Below are 19,078 nucleotides of genomic sequence, written 5' to 3' on the forward strand. Positions count from 1 at the left end.
CTAGCTTATGGACTCGTTCAAGTCCCTGTCGTAATGTTTCCAAGCTGTCATCTCGATCTGCCTTGTCCCCTCTCAGACCTCTGCCTCTCCTTTGTCACCCTCCATAGTCACCAAATGATTGATTCTGAAACAGGCCGGGGTCTGCCCTCTCTGTCCTGAGCCTGTCTTGGCCCTTGCCCTGCTTCCTATTCCTAATCCCCATTGTCTGCCTATAGAGAGAGGATTGCCCCCCACCAAGCCTCCTCCTGGAAGCAGCTTTAATTCAGCACCAATCCTTAGACTGGCTCAGCAGTCTGAGTTAAAGAGGTAAAGCACAAAGAGTGCGAAACGCAGATGACTGGGGAGGTAAACCTCTAATCCAAAATTCTATGAGTGCCTCAGAGTGACTGCATAATTAAACTGGGACACACTGGGAAAATTAAAAAGGGTACTGGTAATAATTATGCCAGGACAGCATAAACCAGGACTAGTCCATGCAGACTCTTCAGAGAGCTAGGGTCTTTGTCTCTTTGTCTTCCTTTGTCTCTTCCTTCTTCTCGGCCCCTTAGAAGCTGTACTTCTGTACCCTTCCTATGTAGCACATGCAGGGCATTCCCTGAAAACCTGTTTTCCCTTTCCCTACTGGACCTGTCTACCCAAATGTCCCCCAACCCTTATACTTCCCTTCTTACACAACAATGACAGACCATACTGAAGCCAACTTGGGGAGAGAAGCTCTATTTTACTGGTGGGGTTAGGGAGGAGCAGTCCAGTGCCATGTTCTCTGGAGAGTCATAGTAGTACTGGGGTCAGATCTCCTTCCTCAGTCTGTCTGGGGAGCCTTGAGACTTGATTTATCCTTTCATAAATCAAGGCTCTGGGTTTTGAGGAAGTTGGGAGTGGAGGGGTTAATGCCTCTTTGGGTTTCTCTGCTCCAAGCCTCTGGATTTCTAGTTGCAATCTGCCTTTGAGCCAGAGTTGATGGGAGAGATTAGTCCTAGATCTAGGTTTGGAATTAAGCCTACAGCAAGAAGGAAGTCCAATATAGAATATGCAAAGGGAAAGAATAGGAAAGACTTGTACAAATGAAAAAAAGAGGTGAAAGAAAAATCAGGTTCTAGATTTGCTTGTTAGGAAGGGTGAGATAATTTTGTGACTGGGAATGCACAATCCAAAGCTTGGTTTTCACCTCTGCCTGCTTTCAGGAGGATCCTTCCAGGTTTTACAATGGCAAGGCAGTGCCCCCACCCCTCCCATGAAGTGCTCAAATTAGGATTCGTCCACCTCCAGCCCTTCTTGGGTGCTGATGTGCACGAAGATGGAAGCTGGATGGAGGCTGGTGCCGTCCTTGGAGAGCAGGTGTATGTGGCGGTAACCTGGAAAGGGGTAGGAGAGCCACATTAGGAAAGCAGCCACAGTGGGGTGTTGGCCAGGGGTCAAAGAACTGGCTCACCTTGTTGCATGCAGGTCCAAGGCAGGGTGTACTGGCCGATGAAGTCATTTCGGGACTTCCAGTTGTAATCCTTTACCACAAACCGCAGCAGGGCCAATTCAGGTACCAGGACCCGGAAGCACAGTGACTGCCCCCAGTACGGATTAAAACCTGAAGTGGGGGGTGATTGAAGGAACAGACATTGGTGACTTTTCTTTAGGCCCATGTTGGGTTGCTTTCCCTGTATTCTCTCACTTAATTTTCACAGCATTTTACAGGTGAGGAAATTGAGACTCAGAATGGGTAAGGAATTTGCCCAGGTCACTGGAACTTGTAAGTGAGGGGCCAGACCCAAGACGTCCAAGTCCTGCTTTGTCCTGTCCCACTCCGCCCCACTGGAGGTTACAGAGACTACACCTAATGGAGGGCAGGACGGTGGAAAACAATGGTCCTGTTCCTCCACCTGCCCCCAGCATAGCCAGTCTCACCGTTGTTCTCCACATAGCTGGTCTCTTGCCGGGTTGTGTCTGGGCGGATCCCGAAGATCTCCACTCTCACCAGTGGATCCACAATGGATCTCTCTTTGGTACTGTCCTCTTTGGGGAGTTGCTGACCACTGATCACCTGCAACCAGGGCTCTGGAACCTCACCAGTTCCTGCTCAGCCCAGCCCCCTTCCAGCTTTCACACCCCTAGGAAGGGGAGGAGGAACCAGGACCTGGCTCTATAGCTTTCGAGTTTGCAAAACTAATCTTCCATGGGTAGTACATTGTTTTCTAGTAATCTATCTGCAATTTAAAATGCATCCAAGTAGAAATTTAACAAGGTTTTGAAAGTATGTTAATGTCAGTAACCCCTTTATAGCACTTATACTCTTCACCAGGCATTGTTATCAGCACTTTATATTAAGTAATCACAACACTGTGAGGTAGGAAGAATTACACACATGGTGCAAGTAAGGAGAATGAGGTTAAGGAACTTAATGTCACACAATTAGCAAATGGGTTTGAACCTAGGCAACTGGCTCCAAAGTCCGTGCCGTTAAGGATCAGGCTAGCCTGCCCTCATCAGGAATCCCTCACCCTTACCCACCTGTCAGGCCCAGCCACCTCTTCCCGCTCTTATCCCAGCTATCCCAGTCTCTTCCCAGTGGTTTTCCTTTCCATTGTACCTGGATTAGGAGTGTCTGTGCTTTGAAAGGGCTGATGGGCTTCTCGGGGTGGAAGGAACTCTGGGCATCACGCAGGAAGTCTGGCTTCAGCACGTAGCCACAGCCCCCATTCTGGTGGAAGAACCCATCACAGATGTCCATCTCCAGCCCTGCAGTCTGCATGTTCATAGCCACTGGGGCACAGGAGGAAAAGGGGAAGGGGTCATCCTGGGGCCTGTCCAGCCCCTCTTTCAGGGAATTAAGAAGACATGTTGGGTGTAAAAGGGCCTGCTGGGAATTCTTCCATAGACGCCATCCCTTCTCAACCTGGCACTGGGGATTTAACTTCTCACCTGTTGATCTTCCACCCCCTCTCCCTTGTCCCCGCTGCCCCCTCACCCATCTGGCAGCCAGCATTCCAGAGTTCCTGGGGGTTGTAGTTGGATGAATCTGTCCTCAGGCCACTGGGATACACACGGCTCAACTGCCAGGTGTTGTGCTGCACAAACTCATTGCCTGTAGAAAGGGTGTAGAGAGAGAGAGGGGGAAGTGGGTGTGTCCTCCCCCTTCTTTATGTTCCTAGGATGGCCCCTGCCCACACACTTTGCTCTTCTCCCCTGCACCTCCTGACGCTGACTCCAGAAAGCTTCATGGTGCCTCTCTGTTCCATCCAGGTCATCTCCCCCAGCTTTCTTCCCCTAGAGCCTTGAACCCATCATTCGTAAATCCTGTCCCCGTCCCTGCTCTGAGGACTTTCTTTACTCTCATCCAACCCTCAGCGACCTTGCCCTCTTTCTTAGGACGCATCTGCCGGCTTGTCAGGCCTGACCCTACCCATCCCAGTTCCCTCCTTGTCCCTCTCTTTTGGTCCTGACCAGCCTCCTTGATCAGGCTCCTGGCCTTGGTTTCAGAGAAAGACGATATCTCATAGAAGTGGTAGTGCTCCCTTGAATGAGCAAAGCTGTAGAATGAGACAGACTTCAAGTAGACAACCAGGGCAGAGAGAGATGGACACAAGATAGGCTTGGATTTCTGGAAAAGGACAAAGAGAGGAAGATGGAATTGAACCCTTAGCAATCTGAGAGGTCCAATGGCCAAGATCTAAACTTCACCCAATCTATGCCTCTCCCCACTGCCTCCCCACTGCATTCTCCCTCCTGCCTCACCTGCTTGGGAAAGAGAAGGAACCCAGGCTTGGAAATAGGAGCCTGAGCCATAACCTGACAACAGATAGGCGGACAAAACAGCAGGCACATCACAACCTGGGGATGGGAATGGGAATAAAGGCAGTCTATGTATACTGATGGGATCAGTTCCAGCCTCTGGGCTTAAAGGGTCTGCTCTATGTTACTTTCTGGGTAACAGGTTTTTAACTTATTATTACTTTTAAATAGGTGCCATCTTCCGTACTTCTCATATTTTAAAACAAATTGACAGTAATTTTTGGTCAAAATGTACATGAACCCAGACAGATATGTCAAGGTATGCAAATAGTCATGGAAGTCACACTTGTATGTGAGGTGCTCAGAACAGTATCTTTAGATTTGTCTCCTGAAATCCCATTTCCATCCCTGTCCATGACAGCAGGTGAGATACCACAGCCCCAGAGAGAACAGGATAAGCTAGAAGTCAGCTGAGCCAAGCAAGTGCACAAGAAGAGAAATGCAGGCTTAAAATCAGGATCTTGGTCTCCCCAGTGGTGCCCCTTCTCCTCAAGGACATGGACCACACTGACACAACATTCTCAGAGCCTTCACCTTCCCTAACTTTTCCTGCTCCTCTGTGCCTATTTCTGGTCCCTCTCAGACTCACCTTTCCCAAGAAGCTTTCTCTAACTAAGCCCACTTTAGTTGAGGTCACAGCAGTCACTCCAGTAAGCCCTACTTACTCCATATAATAATGCTGCACACACACGCCCATCAGTGGTTTTCAGACTGGCCTTTAAGGAGACTAAGTATAAAAATGTCTCAGGAGTCACTTGGGGTGATCCAGGAAAGAGCCAAATGGGTGCTTCAACTAGGATGGCTATCTACTGAGCTTGCATATTTAAGATTTCATTCAAAAAGTTTCATGGCCCAAAGAAGCTGGAAAGCCACTGCAATATTTCTATATATGGCAGTATATAGTGATGTCATGCATGCATTCTTAAGCCTCTTTCACTGGGAACATTTTGCTCCTTGGCCTTCCACCCTTCCTGGCTCTAGTCTCTTCCCATGTGGACTCTGAGCTTATGGTACAGACTGACCAAATGCCAGAGCAGAAAGACCACCCTCCTGGTCTACCTTCTCCTTTTTGTCCTTATTACAGGGGCTCAGCTCCTGGGGCTCAGACTCAAACTGGGCGTCCAACTCCAGCTCAACCTCCTGCTCTGCTTCCAGTTCAGACTCTAGCTCTTCCTCTTCTTCAAGCTCCTCAAGCATCCTTAACTTCTTCCCCTTTACCAGGATCTTCCTCCGAAGTGCCTTGGGGACACAAAATGAAGGGACCTGTCTGCTCTGGGACTCTTCTGGGTCCCATTGCTCTCACAGGGCCACCTCAACACAAAAGAAGTGAGTGGTCACGAGTTCCCACAGGAAGGCTGCTGGACACACGCAGTACAGATTCCCTATTGTTAAGCAAACGTATAATATCTCTATCTGTATCGAAAACAATGGTGACTCCCTACCTCAAATGTGACACATAAAGAGTCCTCGAAGATTAAAGGTTTACATGTAAATATAAAGAATATAAATATTAGAAGAAAATAAAGAATTAAAAAAACAATCTTAAGGTAGGAAAGCATTTAGAAACACGAGATGAAAACTCAGAAGACAAAAATGATTGGCAGATTTGAGTACACAAAGCTTAAAAAAACCTCTATAAGGCAAAAGACACTATAATGCAAGAAAAAAGACTGCAAAAAAATTTTTCCAAACCATTAGTAGCCTTAACATTAAAAAAATTATTATGTATCAGTAAAAATTAAAAGTCTAATAAAAGTGGGTAAATATTACCAATTAATTCAAAAGAAGACAGACCCTTCTTTTTGAAAAACTAGACTTTTCTTTTGTATCTTCGCCATTATGAATCAACTTGCTACTGCAGTTAGTTGTGGTTACTCTCCTACATGCTGGCTGGAGCGCAATCTGGCACATTTTTCCCAGAGGGCAACTTGGCAATAACCAAAATGCCAACATGCAAACTCTTCAACCCAGCAATTTTGCTTCTAGGAATCCATCTCAAAGAAAGAGTAAGCTATACATACAAGTGAAAAATTCTCAATAACCTAAATGCTCACCATTTACTGCTTATGTTTACCATCTGACTGGTAGAATAAATTATGGTCCATAACATAAAGTGGAATACCACACAGCTGTTAAGAAGGAAAGATTATACATGAAAAGACATCTATGATGTATCTTACATGTGAGATATAAAAGGGATATAGAGGATGATCCCATTCATCTTTGTAAAAATGTGAATATATATACACACGGATGTTTATGTAATCACTTAAAACATCTATGACAGCTGTTTGGGGAGAGGCTGAGATTATGATGGGGGGGATTTCCCTTTCTATACATTGTTTGTAGAGTCTACAACAATTATGAACTATCAGGAAAAAAATTAAAACTTTCCCAAAAACAAAAGAAATACAAAGTAAATAATTGACCTAAAATTTAAAGAACTATAAATAGAATTCTGTGCTCAATTTGATTTTTTTGAAAATTAAAGCTGACTCCAAGGATATGAAAGGGCACGATGGTCCTTCTAAGGGTGAGAAGGAGGGAACAAGAAGGGCGTGAAGGAGGAGCCAAGGTGGGGCCTATGACAGCCACAGTAAAACCTGCGCTGGGGGAGCAGGGTCCTACCTCAGGCGAGGGCAGCTGCATGGGCAGCAGCCCATCCAAAGTGGCGCTCAGCAGCTTCTCACCCAGGATCTCCGTCAGATGGTGTGCCATGACCTGCTGCTGCTCCCAGCTGCAGTGGTTCTCCAGGGACAAGATGACTGGGTAGTCTGATGTCTGATGGGGAGGAGAGGGGTGCTGGAGCCAGATTCTAAAGCCTGTAACCTTCTTGCTTCTCCAGGCCCCCCAGTCACTCAACCGAGTACCCTGATTGCTAGACTCCTCCGACCACATTCCAGACCTCAAGGAGGTCTTGCTGGGCCGGCAGCCCACCCCACAATGAAAAGTTACTTTTGGGACCCCAAATCTCAAACCCGTGCCAAGTCTGACCCAGATCCCTCTGGGACCTTAGAGTTTTCAGGCTCAGAGTGGGAAGGCCAGGCCATTCTCTGGTTACATGTTCATGGTCTACTCCCAGGCTTTCCTCTTCAGGTTCCTGTTGTCCCCCAGCCCCACCCAGCCCTTTCTCCTTTTCTTTCTGCACCCCCTCCCAAATGAGTGACAGAAGTTGTTAGAAGCATAGTTACTAGTTTCGTGCAAGTTCCTCTGACTACTAATTAGTAACACATCTAACACTTATTCAGAAAGCCCCTTAATATTTGTCTGATGCTTCACAGCTAAAATCTTTTACATATATGCCATTTGATATAACCTCCTCTGTGCCCGTTCCCTTCCCAGACCCAGAGCCAGGCACTCTTTCTTCTGATCCTCTTGCCTCACTAGTGTTGCCATCTTGGGGTTCCTACCTGGAAGGCATACTGTGCTACAGTGGCCATAACATCTTTGAACAGGATGCGGGAGGTCAGGGTGTGTCCATGGTAAACAATAGGTTCCCCACTAGGTCCATCCCATATATCCACTTCCACACAGCGGCACCCCCTCTTCAGTGCCCTGCAAGAACAACAACCCCCAGGGACAGGAGGGCTCAAGGTCTGCTCTTCAACCCATGGACCCTCTCCCCATTTCTGGAGAGAATAGTGCTCACTGGCACTGGACCCTGCTGCAGCTCACACTGATCTCCACCCCCCACCCAACCCAACTCAGCCTTTGCTTAGCAGGCCATCACATGCTTCGCAATGCTTCGTGGGCTGGTTGTATATCATTACACAACACCTGAGTTATTCAAACTCTTAATAAATTTACACTTTATTTTCTCTACTAGACATCCTAGGGCAGAAACTATATGTTCCACTCATCTTTGTATGCCTTGAAGCTACTATCCAGTTGCTGGCACTACAAAGATATCTTGACAATTCCATCTAATCCATGATTAATCACAATAAAAACAGGTACATTTATTAGCTATTGACACATGGATTATCTCATTTGATTCTCACAACAACCCATATTGAACAGGCACTCTTATCATCCCATTTCACTGTTGGGGAAACTGAGGCATAGAGAAGTTAAATACTTAGCCCCAGAATACCAAGTCAGAGAGCTAGGATTTGACCTCAAATAGTCCGACTCCAGAACCTATGTTTGTAACTCCTATGTTCTACTGCCTTCCATTTTAACATGTAGTTTATTTGTTCTAAATAAATCTTTCAGGACCTGAGTTCCAAGAGAGTTTCATAACCTATGAAAAGAGAAAAGCTCTATTTACCCACCGGATTTAACCACCACCCTCCTGCCAGATTTCATTACCTCTTCAAGTCTCTCAGGCATCCAGGCTCCTCAGCCACAACCCCCTGACATCTTACTCTGTTATCCACTGACCTTGCCCTCAATTTCCCACAGACAGTCCCTTCTCATGAGCTGGACTCCTTCCCCCCAGCTCCCCACAGCACCTTATATATCCCTCAACGCTGCTCTGGCCGCAAAGCTGGTCTCCCACTAGGTAGGTATTGTGAGAGGAGTTGATGTAGTAGTGGCTCAGGGGTTGAGTCATATCCTGGTAGATGGGGAGGCAGGCCGGGTTGAAGATGTCTCCATCCTTTGAGCAGAGGTAGCTGAGGAAGCCATCTTTGCTCAGCACATGTCGCAGCTTGCCTGGGGTGTGGAGTCAGGGAACACTAGAGTGAGAAGCTCTGAGAGAAAGCATCCCAGCACACCTAAGCCTATCCACCACCCCACCCTTCCAGGGCCTTTCAGATGGTGTCTGTTCCCAGCCTCCAGATCCCAAACCTGCTGCACCAGTGTCTGTCATTTCACTCATCCCCATGCTCAGAGAATGTAAAAGCTACAAGAGGAATCATTAAGATCATTCTAGCCCAGTGCTATCCAATAGAACTTTCTACAGTAATGGAAATGTTATATTCTGCACTGTCCAATATTATAGCCTCTAGACATAGATGGCTACTGAGCACTTGAAATGTGGCTGTTGTGAACAAGGAACTGAATTTAAAATTTTAATTTGAATTAATTTAAGTTTAAATAGTCACATGGAGCTTATGGCTAACCACAGTGGATACCACAGTGTTCAGGACAAAAGGCTAATTTTATAGATGGGGAAACAGGCCCAGAGAGAATCAAAATCAAACACTTGTTACTCAGGAAAACAATTCCATTCACAATTGCATCAAAAAGAATAAAATACCTAGGAATAAACCTAACCAAGGAAGTGAAAGACCTATACCCTGAAAACTATAAGACACTCTTAAGAGAAATTAAAGAGGACATTAACAAATGGAAATTCATCCCATGCTCTTGGGTAGGAAGAATTAATATTGTCAAAATGGCCAACCTGCCTAAAGCAATCTACAGATTCAATGCAATCCATATCAAAATAACAACAGCATTCTTCAATGAACTGGAATAAATAGTTCTAAAATTCATATGGAACCACAAAAGACCCTGAATAGCCAAAGCAACCCTGAGAAGTAAGAGTAAAGCAGGGGGGATCTTTCTTTCCAACTTCAAGCTCTACTACAAAGCCACAATAATCAAGACAATTTGGTACCGGCACAAGAAGAGACCCAAAGACCAGTGGAACAGAATAAAGAGTCCAGATATTAACCCAATGTATATAGTCAATTAATATACAATAAAGGAGCCACGGATATACAATGGGGAAATGACAGCCTTTTCAACAGCTGGTGTTGGCAAAACTGGACAGCTACATGTAAGAGAATGAAACTGGATCACTGTCTAACCCCATACACAAAAGTAAACTCAAAATGGAACAAAGACCTGAATGTAAGTCATGAAACCATAAAACTCTTAGAAAAAACATAGGCAAAAATCTCTTGGACATAAACATGAGCAACTTCTTCATGAATATATCTCCCCGGGCAAGGGAATCAAAAGCAAAAATGAACTAGTTGGACTATATCAAGCTGAAAAGCTTCTGTACAGCAAAGGACACCATCAATAGAACAAAAAGGCATCCTACAGTATGGGGGAATATATTCATAAATGACATATCCAATAAAGGGTTGACACCCAAAATATATAAAGACTCATGCACCTCAACAAACAAAAAGCAAATAATCCAATATAAAAATGGGCAGAGGAGCTGAACACTCTCCCAAAGAAGAAATTCCGATGGCCAACATGCACATGAAAAGATGCTCCACATCACTAATCATCAGAGAAATGTAAATTAAAACCACAATGAGATATCACCTCACACCAGTTAGGATGGCCAACATCAAAAAGACAAACAACAAATGTTGGCGAGGATGTAGAGAAAGGGGAACCCTCCTACACTGCTGGTGGGAATGTAATTTAGTTCAACCATTGTGGAAAGCAGTATGGAGGTTCCTAAAAAACTCAAAATAGAAATGCCATTTGACCCAAGAATTCCACTCCTAGGAATTTACCCTAAGAATGCATAAGCCCAGTTTGAAAAAGACATATGCACCCCTATGTTATTGCAGCACTATTTACAATAACCAAGAAATGGAAGCAACCTAAGGGTCCATCAGTAGATGAATGGATAAAGAAGATGTGATACATATACACAATGGAATATTATTCAGCCATAAGAAGAAAACAAATCCTACCATTTGCAACAACATGGATGGGGCTAGAGGGTATTATGCTCACTGAAATAAACTAGGCAGAGAAAGACAAGTACCAAATGATTTCACTCATCTGTGGAGTATAAGAACAAAGAGAAAAGTGAAGGAACAAAACAGCAGCAGAATCACAGAACCCAAAAATGGATTAACAGTTACCAAAGGGAAAGGGACTGGGGAGGATGGGTGGGAAGGGAGGGATAAGGGGGAAAAAGGGGCATTACGATCAGCACACATAATGTGGGGGGGGGAGGGGCACGGGGAAGGCCCTACAACACAGAGAAGACAAGTAGTGATTCTATAGCATCTTACTACACTGATGGACAGTGACTGTAATGGGGTATGTGGTGGGGACTTGATAATAGAGGGAGTCTAGTAACCATAATGTTGCTCATATAATTGTAGATTAATGATACAAAAAAAAAAAGACTTGTTACTGACATGATGTAATAAGACCTGTGTTTTATTCCCTGGGCTGTGTAGCTGCTGCCATGTAGGATCTGAGGGTTTCTTCCCATCGTCAGTTCCCACGTGGTGTTTTGAGGAGTAGTTATCCAACATCCCCTGGGACTGCACTCCTTTTGTGAGCAGGGCCCTGTCACTCCTTCCATAGCCCTCAGCCATCTCAGCATGGGCTTCATATGGTAACAACAATGACTAAGAGTTATTGAGCACTTGTCTTCTGCGAAGGATGTTATACACAGCATCTCTCTTAATGCACTCATTGACATGATGAGGTAGATTTCATATCATCTGCCCTGAGAAGTAAGATAACTTATCAAAAGTCACATAACAGTAAATGAAGGAGCCAGGATTTGAATCCAGGCAGCAGGTCTACACCACTGGGCTATGTAGTCTCCCTGAGGGTAACATTGCTGCAGGGGCTCCTTGGGAGGTAGAACAACCTGACTCCCATGTCCAGCTTCCTTGCTCCAGGTTGGACAAGGTTTAGAGATGGAGAATGGCAGGAAGTTGGGCAGGAAGTTTCTTTCTTGACAGTAATAACTCAGATCTCTAGGATAAGTCCACTGTTGCCAGATACTTTTCATGTGCATCATTTCATTTGACCAAATATTTCACAAGTGAAAAAATTGAGTCTCAGATAGGTTAGCTGGCTTGTCCAAGGTTACTCACTAGGAAGGCAGGTGGGGATTTGAGCCCAGGCCTCCTGACTAATACTACTCTGCAGGCAGACTATAGTACCTGAGATCAGAGCACAAGGGGAGCAGTGAGAGGGAGAAAAAATGTAACTGATGTGGACTGGATCCTGCCCTGGGAATAGAAGATCCTATTTCATAACCCCCTGACATTCCTCTTCTATTTAGTTTTCTGAAATGATTGCTTTACAGCCCTTTTCATCTCATCCACCCACCTGAATATGGAACCAGTAACTCCAATACTTTCTGTTTGACTCTTAAGTTCCTTTAGTTGAGGTCGTGAGTGAACAAATGAATGAATGAATGAATGAATGAAAGGGGGTGGAAGTTGAGCCCTAGGAAACCTGGGTCGCTTGTCCAGCTCTTACTCATCTTATCTCTAACCATTATTCTCAAGAGAAGCACCAGGAAAGAGTCAAATAATCCAGATTTGAATCCCAGTCCCTCCTCTTATTAGTCATTGGCTTTGAAACAAATCACTTAATCTTTCTAAAACTCAGTTTTCCTCTTTCGCACAACCGATTTAATAATAGAAACCACTTCAAAGGGTCATTGGGTGGATTAGAATAGTAATGTGGAGATATTAGCGCATTATGGGATACTTAGCAAAGTCCCTGTAGAGATTAATGCTTTTGATTTACAAGGTTGCAGTGAGGACTAAATGAGGTAAAGGGTGTGAAAGTGTCTAAGTCATTTATTATTTACAATGTAAACTCTTCACATTCTGAAGGGAATGGAAGACAGGAGGTGTCAGTAAAAGGGACCAGGAAAAAGGTTTGAGGGCAGAGAGGGCATATTTTAACTCTGCTTGTTAAAAGCTAAATGATTGGCCTCTTCCTCTTTCCCCTCAGCCAAGGGCTGACTGGCTTCCTGGCTCAGGGGCTTAGAGACTTGAACACCACTTAGAGAGTTTGGAGAAAGCCCAGCAAAGGGCAGAAAGCCAGCATTTCAGGGGACAGCAAACCATGAAGGGAACTGGCAGAAAAGGAATCTTGCACTAGAGGAGAAGAGGCCAAAGCAGGAGGATCCAGGATTTCTCATTTCCACTGAGGACCAAGGCTGATAAAAGGAAGAACTTCTGAAAGTGTAGGCTGTGCATGACCAAGATGGAGGAAAGGGGACTTAGGGAATGTTATTCCTCCTGCGAGGTCTAGCATGACGTTGGAGACTCCCACCTTATCTGGGCAGGAAATGGCTGCCCTCCTTCAGAGGAGCAAGTTGAATGAGATAAAGATGATTGGGCAGGGGGTAAAGGTAGGGATGGACTTGGCCTTCCCTGAGTTAGGCAGAACACTGTTTTCTCCAGACCTTTCTAATCTTGGTCCCCCTTCCTGTCCCCATGCCTGGTGCTTCTCCATTGTAGCCCTTTTACCATTATCTGAAGGCTCATAATGGTCGATGAGTTCCAGAGCAAGGTCAGAAGCATGTTCTCCTTCTTTCTGCTCCTCTCGCAGGAAATCCACAAATTCTAGTAGGGTCAGCTTCTGCCCGTCAGCTGAGAAGTTTTCAAACAGTTCCTGTACCTCAGCACGATGAGTCAGTGCCTTATAGAACTCAACAAATTCTTCTCCCTCCAGAGCCCCAGACTGAGACATGTCTGCTGCCTACAGGAGAAGGTTCAGAGAAGAGTGGATGAACCCTTTAATAGCAAACTTTATGGCTTTAACTTGTCCTGTAAGGACAATCTTATGGACAGATGTATCCAAACATGCTTCCACAAAACTCCCACAGAGCTTCTGACTTTTAATGTTCATAGTAGAAGCCGATTCAGTAAGTGAAAAGCAAAATTTCAGCCATACAATTTGCCGTTAGAGAATAATTTCAACCAGAAACAGTTAAATGCCCCAAAGGTCCCTAAAAGATCAGATATCTCTGCCTATTCACTCACAATCAGTGGAGTTTCCACTGTACTTGACACCTGTGAAATTCTGGCCAGGGACAGAGAGGTCCTCAAGGTCTGAGACAGTAACATACTGTTCTTTACCTTTCATAAGATTATGAGTCATCTTTCCAACAAGACTGAAGGGTAAGAACCTTGTCACTGCCACTTGCCATTGAGCCTGGCGTAATGATAGGCACACAGGAAGGATTGGACAAATGCGTATTGCTGGATGGGGTCAGAGTACCTCTGGCCAAGAACATGGCTGTGGCAGGCTTCTGTAAATCCTTCTCTGGAAGACTCACCTGGAAGAGCTGGAAGGCATGTTCTTGGTCCATTTCCACATTCATCAGGTGCAGTAACCGCTGGACTTCTGGAAAACTCATCCGACCATCCTGGTTTTTGTCTCCACGCTGGAACCAGTCACTCAGCCATCAAGGTCAAGGATGTCAAGGCAAAAGCACTGTGTGTGTGTGTGTGTGTGTGTGTGCGCGCGCATGTGTGCACACATACACACAGGTGTACCAATTCATTTCCCCAATTAAATGTTCCAGAATAATCTCCCCAGAGAACCAATGTGTCTTGTCCCTGCATGGCTCAGGTGCTTGCAGAGGCCTCCCTGATGCCTGCAGAAGGAAGCCCAAGTTCCTTAACATAGAAGTTGTCTTTCACTCCCATGATCTGGCTCCAACCCAGCCTTCTCAACTCACCTCTGTATTCCCTTTACTTTAGCCAGACTCCAGCTCCCTGCTCTCTGCTGTCCCATTCTCTCTCTCCTCTTTAATTTCATATCTCTGGGCCTTTATGCATGCTGTTCCCTCAGGCAGGAGTGCCCTTCCTTCCTCTACTCTTTGTGTTCGAATTCTACTCAATTTTAAGGCTCAGCTGAAATGCTACTTCCTCCTTGAAGCTTTCTCAGAACACTCTCAACTAGAATTAAATATTTCTCCCTCTTTTGAATACCTACAAATAATCTAAGTACCGGAACACTTCTATGGTTCTTAGATTATTCACACAATTCTGTTCTTTCCATCAGCTAAAACAATACCTGAGTCTCATTAATTTTTGTACCCCTAAAACCTGGTCTAATGCCTGATACATTGTGCTCAATAGATGGTGAATGAATGAATAAATGAATGAATGAACGGTTGTAAAAAGTGAATACAATCTAGGACACTTGAAGTGAGTCAACATCACTATGCCCTCTAAGGGGCTGCTTCCTGTGCCTATGGTAGTTAATACCACTGAGATCTTCTGTTTAGCTCTCGGGATCAGCACCTTCTTTGGCTCTTTGGCTCTCACTGTCCCTTCCCCCAATCACGGAGGGTCTGATTCATGCCCAAACTCTGCCTGGGTGTCTTTACCATCCCAAGTCACCATTTCTTCCTCAATGTCCTTAGCCTCTCATCAGCCTAAGCTGTCCCTGCCCTCCACACTGGACTCTTGGGCATCCCTCGCTCTGCACCTCCTCTCATCGGCCCCTATCCCTGCAGCATGTGGCTCCTTCGGTGACCCCTGGCCCCCACTCTGACTCCTTCGGGCCGATACTGGTCCAGCTGCTCCTGTTGGTCCATGCTGGTAACAAAGTCCACCAACAACTGAAGTCCCTGCATCCACATCTGGGCCTCCTCAACACTGTTGGCCACAAGGTCCAGGTTGGAGCGGCGGCCATGGAAGACAACGGTGAAACCCTGCTCCAAGGGGAACTCCTCTGCCAGGCTGCGCAGCAATTCAGACTCATGGCCCTCACGCACTGTCTCCACGTCAGAAATTGAAACTGCCAGGAAGAAGCAAGTTGGGGTGCTGAGGAAGAGTCCACTAAACCACAGGGGCTAAGGGTCATGGACCCATATTCATTTCTTCTCTACGGAACAAAATGGAGGAGGAATCCCAGCATCCACAGGCTGAAATTCTAAAAGCCACAGTACAGCGAGATGCAGACCCTAGGGATCGAGATTCCACATGAGTCATTGCTGTTTTCATAGGCAGCATAGCAAGGGGTCTGTGCTCCAAGTGGCAAGACCTGGCTTCCAGCCACTAGCTGGCAGTGTGACAGGACCAAAATGACTTAACCCCTCAGGGTCCTTATTTAAATAAGCGATGGTCCCTTCCACAGCTAGTCCTTCTGGTAATCACAGGAGGACTGGAGCGGCTGACAAATGGAAACACACTTGTAAGGTAGAAGTAGTTACACCAAAGCATGATATGCCCAGTTCCAGGTTTGAGGGCATTCTCTTTCCAGATGTCTAGGAGGAATCCAGAGAATTCTTCCACCTGCTTTCCTCAGCTGGGGGTGGTATGGATTTTGAGCTTTGAGTATGTCTCTAAAGCAGACTTTCTTAGATGTGTCCTGTGATCAGATTTGTAGAGGGATCATAAAGTATTTGGCCAATAGGATGCACACTGTTATGATGCATTTATGATATTTAAAAATATTCACCATAACAGCTAAAATTTATTCAGTGCATTCTGGTTTTCAGGTCCCATGCTAGGTGCTTTATGCATTCACTCACTGAGTCCCTCTAACCTACGAGGCAGGTACTATTTAATCCCCTTTTACAGATGAGGAAACTAAACTTAGTTTAAGTTAAATAACTTGTCCAAAGGCATTCAGTTAGAAAGTGGCAGAGCCAGGACGTTAATCCAGGCAGTCTGATGCCTGAGATCATGCTCATATAACAAAAACAAAAACAAGAAGATATAACCTGTGTTATATTGAGTCTTATTATGTGCCAGGACTCTTCTAAGCCCTTTACATGCAATAATTGATTTAATCATTGTAAGAGCCTTAATAGACAAATACTATTATAATTTCTATTTTACAGGATCAGACACATACACAAGTGGGACACCATAAGGGCACAACGCAGGACCCTGGTCCCTCCCCTGCTCTCAAGCTGCTGGATTCCTCAGGGTCCTACCCACCATGTGCCCACCCCAGCTAACCACATCACTCACAGCTTGGCTTGGCACTGCCTCCTGCCTGCCGGGCATGCCAGACTGTCATGCTGTCATCCTGAAGTCTGAAGTATCTTAGCTTCTTCCAGCTTTTGGACCTCACCTTGCGCATCATGGTGCCTTTCTGCATCAGCAGCAGGTCTTGATTGATGGGCAGCCCTGGGCCAGGAGAAGCAGGCAGGGGAGCTGGAGGGGAGGAAGCAAGGCCCAGGAGGAGCTCTTGAACACCCCTGGGCTGTCTCCCCAGGCCCTCCTCTCCTACAAGGGTACTCACGGCTTTGCAGCTGGGATGCCATCACCTACTGCTCCACCAGCTGTGGCCCCCAAATCACCTGCATGAACAAAGAGGAGCAAAAAACTCTGGGTTAATTTTGGTGGCTTGGAGAAAAAATTTTGGTGGTCTTGGAGAAACAGATCAAGGAAAAAATAAAGGAAAACCATGTCAGGCACTTCAGCTACAGAGTCTGTTGCTGTTTATACTACTTATTTGAGTTTGATGACTGAGGCTTAGAGAGGCTAAGAAACCTTGCTCAAATCACAGGCGGCTTCAGACTTTAAAGCTAAGCCTGTCTGATTCCAGAGCCCGTGCTGTTTCTCCAGAGAGGACTAAACCACAGCCTCCTGCGTAATACCTGCTTCCTTCCCAGTATCCCACAATCTGCTAGGTAATCCCATGTCACACTTCTCAGCTCATTTTTGGGAAACACTGTCTTGCTGGCTTCCCCTTTGCAGAACCTGTAATTTCTCTACATGCTAGCCTTCTCTTCTCCAGGTGGAATCATCCCAGCTTCCCTGTTCCCCTGTAGATCACACAGCTCCTGAATGGCTAGGGAAGAGCGTGTTTTGTCTCTTCTACAGCATTTAGTGCTGTACTTAGCTAAATAAGACATCTTCTACCTTCACACTGTGAAGCATATTTTATAATCCTTTTCATCCATTATTCTGTTTTAATAGAATAAGTTACATATTCTCAGACCTGCATTCTTAGGTTTTCTCTACTTAAACAGAGTACCTCCTTCAGGATATACACTAATTTAGGACCTGATTGAGTTGTCCTAGTAGGTAAAAATAAACTTCCCTTGAAGAGAACCAGAAGACTTGATATGTGGCCACTTTGATTTTAGCTCTGCCATTATAAGAAATACTCAATTCTTGACCAAATCATTCTGAAGTTGGCAAAGCTTATGAAATATAAAGCTCTAAGCTTTTGAATAAGCAAAGGATCTACACTTAAATAGAAATGTGTTTTTTACATGATAAGTTTAAAATGTTGACAATGGTGAACATCTAAAAAACTAAAAGAATCATTAAAGCAATCAGCTAGTGTTCCATTAAAACATCATGCACTTCTGGGGAGGGAGGGAGAAGGGGATTGAGGGGTATTATGTTTAGTACACATGGTGTGGGGGGATCACGGGGAGAACAGTGTAGCACAGAGAAGGCACAGAGTGGATCTGTGGCATCTTGCTGCACTGATGGACAGTGACTGCATTGGGGTATGGGTGGAGACTTGATAATATGGGTAAATGTAGTAACCACAATGTTTTTTCATGTGAAACCTTCATAAGAGTATATATCAATCATACCTTAATAAAAAAAACATAATACATTTCAACTTTTTATATTTTACAAATGAAAAGAAGTCCAGAAATGTGATGTGACCTGTCTGAGGTCACACAGCATATTAGTGTCCTCTTTTTCTTCAGTGGGAAGAGCTGATGAAATCAAGGAGTGACTAAGTCTTTGGGAAGAATGTGGAGGTCACTGAAAATACAGCTTCCCTGACTGCAGGACCTAAGGAAGGCTTTCTAAAGTAGTGACACTGTACAGGTGCCCAGGAGGAGAGGGGAATCATTCTGTACCTAAGTGGGAAAGATAACTCAAGGCAACTCTCAGGAAAGAACAGTTTCAAGAAGAAAAGTTTTTGCTGCAGGCTGAGGCTGAATATGTGTCTGGGTGAGACCAGAAGAAACCTCTGGATGGAGAAAGGCACACAGAGTGTTTCCTGAAAGATGGAAGAGCATCTCTACTTTTCTGGGTTGAGATGCACAGTTTGAATCTGAGGCTTGCAAAAGCTATATGAAGACTGAAGTAGAAAGTAACCCTCTTAAATATCCCAGGTCCTCAGACTTTGGGGAGGGATGGGGTCAGCCTGGGGCTGAAGTCTAATCCCCACAGCCAACACCCTGCCTTATCTTTTTCTAAACTTCAGTTCCCATGTCTGGGGCATAGGGACTCTGAGATGGGGTGGGCCTTTGTCTTGGGAGAGGACTTAATTACCTTCCCTTATACTGTGTCCAGGACCCTCACAATGGTGTCCTGAAACATGGAGAGCCTGGGAACAGAGCCCTGTTTTGGAGCCCACCTCCTCTCAGACCAGTCTTAGAAAATTGTTTATCCTCTTTGGTCAAATTCTTCCAACTCTTCCAACCCCAGGGCTTGGCATGCTCTTCCAATTCTGCTCCCATTCTCCAATGACTATTTTAAACCTGTATTCAGGTGACATGTAGCCAGAAGAGGGCCAATTTCAACTCAGAACACAGAATATCAGATCTGGACTTTGTTCTCTAGAGAAGGGAACCAAGGACTAGAAAGATTAGTGGGACTTCCAGAGTCACCTAATGAATTAAATGGCAGAACTGGGACTAGAACCGAGATCTCCCTGTGACCAGCTC

The 19,078-nt window shown here is 45.3% G+C and overlaps 1 protein-coding gene across 2 annotated transcripts; it reads right to left on the minus strand.

Annotated features, from left to right (window-relative positions):
* Positions 1 to 701: 701 nt before the first annotated feature.
* On the minus strand, positions 702 to 17,653 carry PLCD4 (phospholipase C delta 4). 2 transcript variants are annotated; one of them, XM_057503553.1, is made up of 15 exons: positions 16,678 to 17,653; positions 16,404 to 16,562; positions 14,994 to 15,222; positions 13,751 to 13,880; positions 12,939 to 13,170; positions 8,238 to 8,439; positions 7,194 to 7,338; positions 6,412 to 6,564; positions 4,843 to 5,022; positions 3,436 to 3,592; positions 2,960 to 3,076; positions 2,582 to 2,754; positions 1,900 to 2,035; positions 1,433 to 1,582; positions 702 to 1,355 (listed from the first exon to the last, which is right to left on the minus strand). In XM_057503553.1, exons 1-15 carry the CDS (start codon positions 16,697 to 16,699, stop codon positions 1,249 to 1,251), a joined length of 2,292 nt encoding a protein of 763 aa, XP_057359536.1. In that variant the 5' UTR covers positions 16,700 to 17,653; the 3' UTR covers positions 702 to 1,248. The 2 variants fall into 2 exon arrangements, with proteins under 2 accessions (XP_057359536.1, XP_057359537.1); XM_057503554.1 differs by having other exon boundaries at positions 13,751 to 13,871; positions 16,678 to 17,652.
* Between the last annotated feature and the right edge of the window lie 1,425 nt (positions 17,654 to 19,078).

The sequence above is a fragment of the Manis pentadactyla genome, chromosome 6 (genome assembly GCF_030020395.1).
Source record: "Manis pentadactyla isolate mManPen7 chromosome 6, mManPen7.hap1, whole genome shotgun sequence".
NCBI classification, from domain to species: domain Eukaryota; kingdom Metazoa; phylum Chordata; class Mammalia; order Pholidota; family Manidae; genus Manis; species Manis pentadactyla.

What these genes read in the sequence shown, in the direction of transcription:
- PLCD4 (XM_057503553.1), bottom strand. Translation starts at nt 16,699, where the DNA reads ATGGCATCCCAGCTGCAAAGCC. An exon ending in TAGCACAGTATGCCTTCCAG is followed by an intron (nt 6,565 to 7,193) that starts GTAGGAACCCCA and finishes CCTCCCCATCAG; the next exon opens with ACATCAGACTACCCAGTCAT. An exon ending in TTGGACCTGCATGCAACAAG is followed by an intron (nt 1,356 to 1,432) that starts GTGAGCCAGTTC and finishes ACCCCTTTCCAG; the next exon opens with GTTACCGCCACATACACCTG.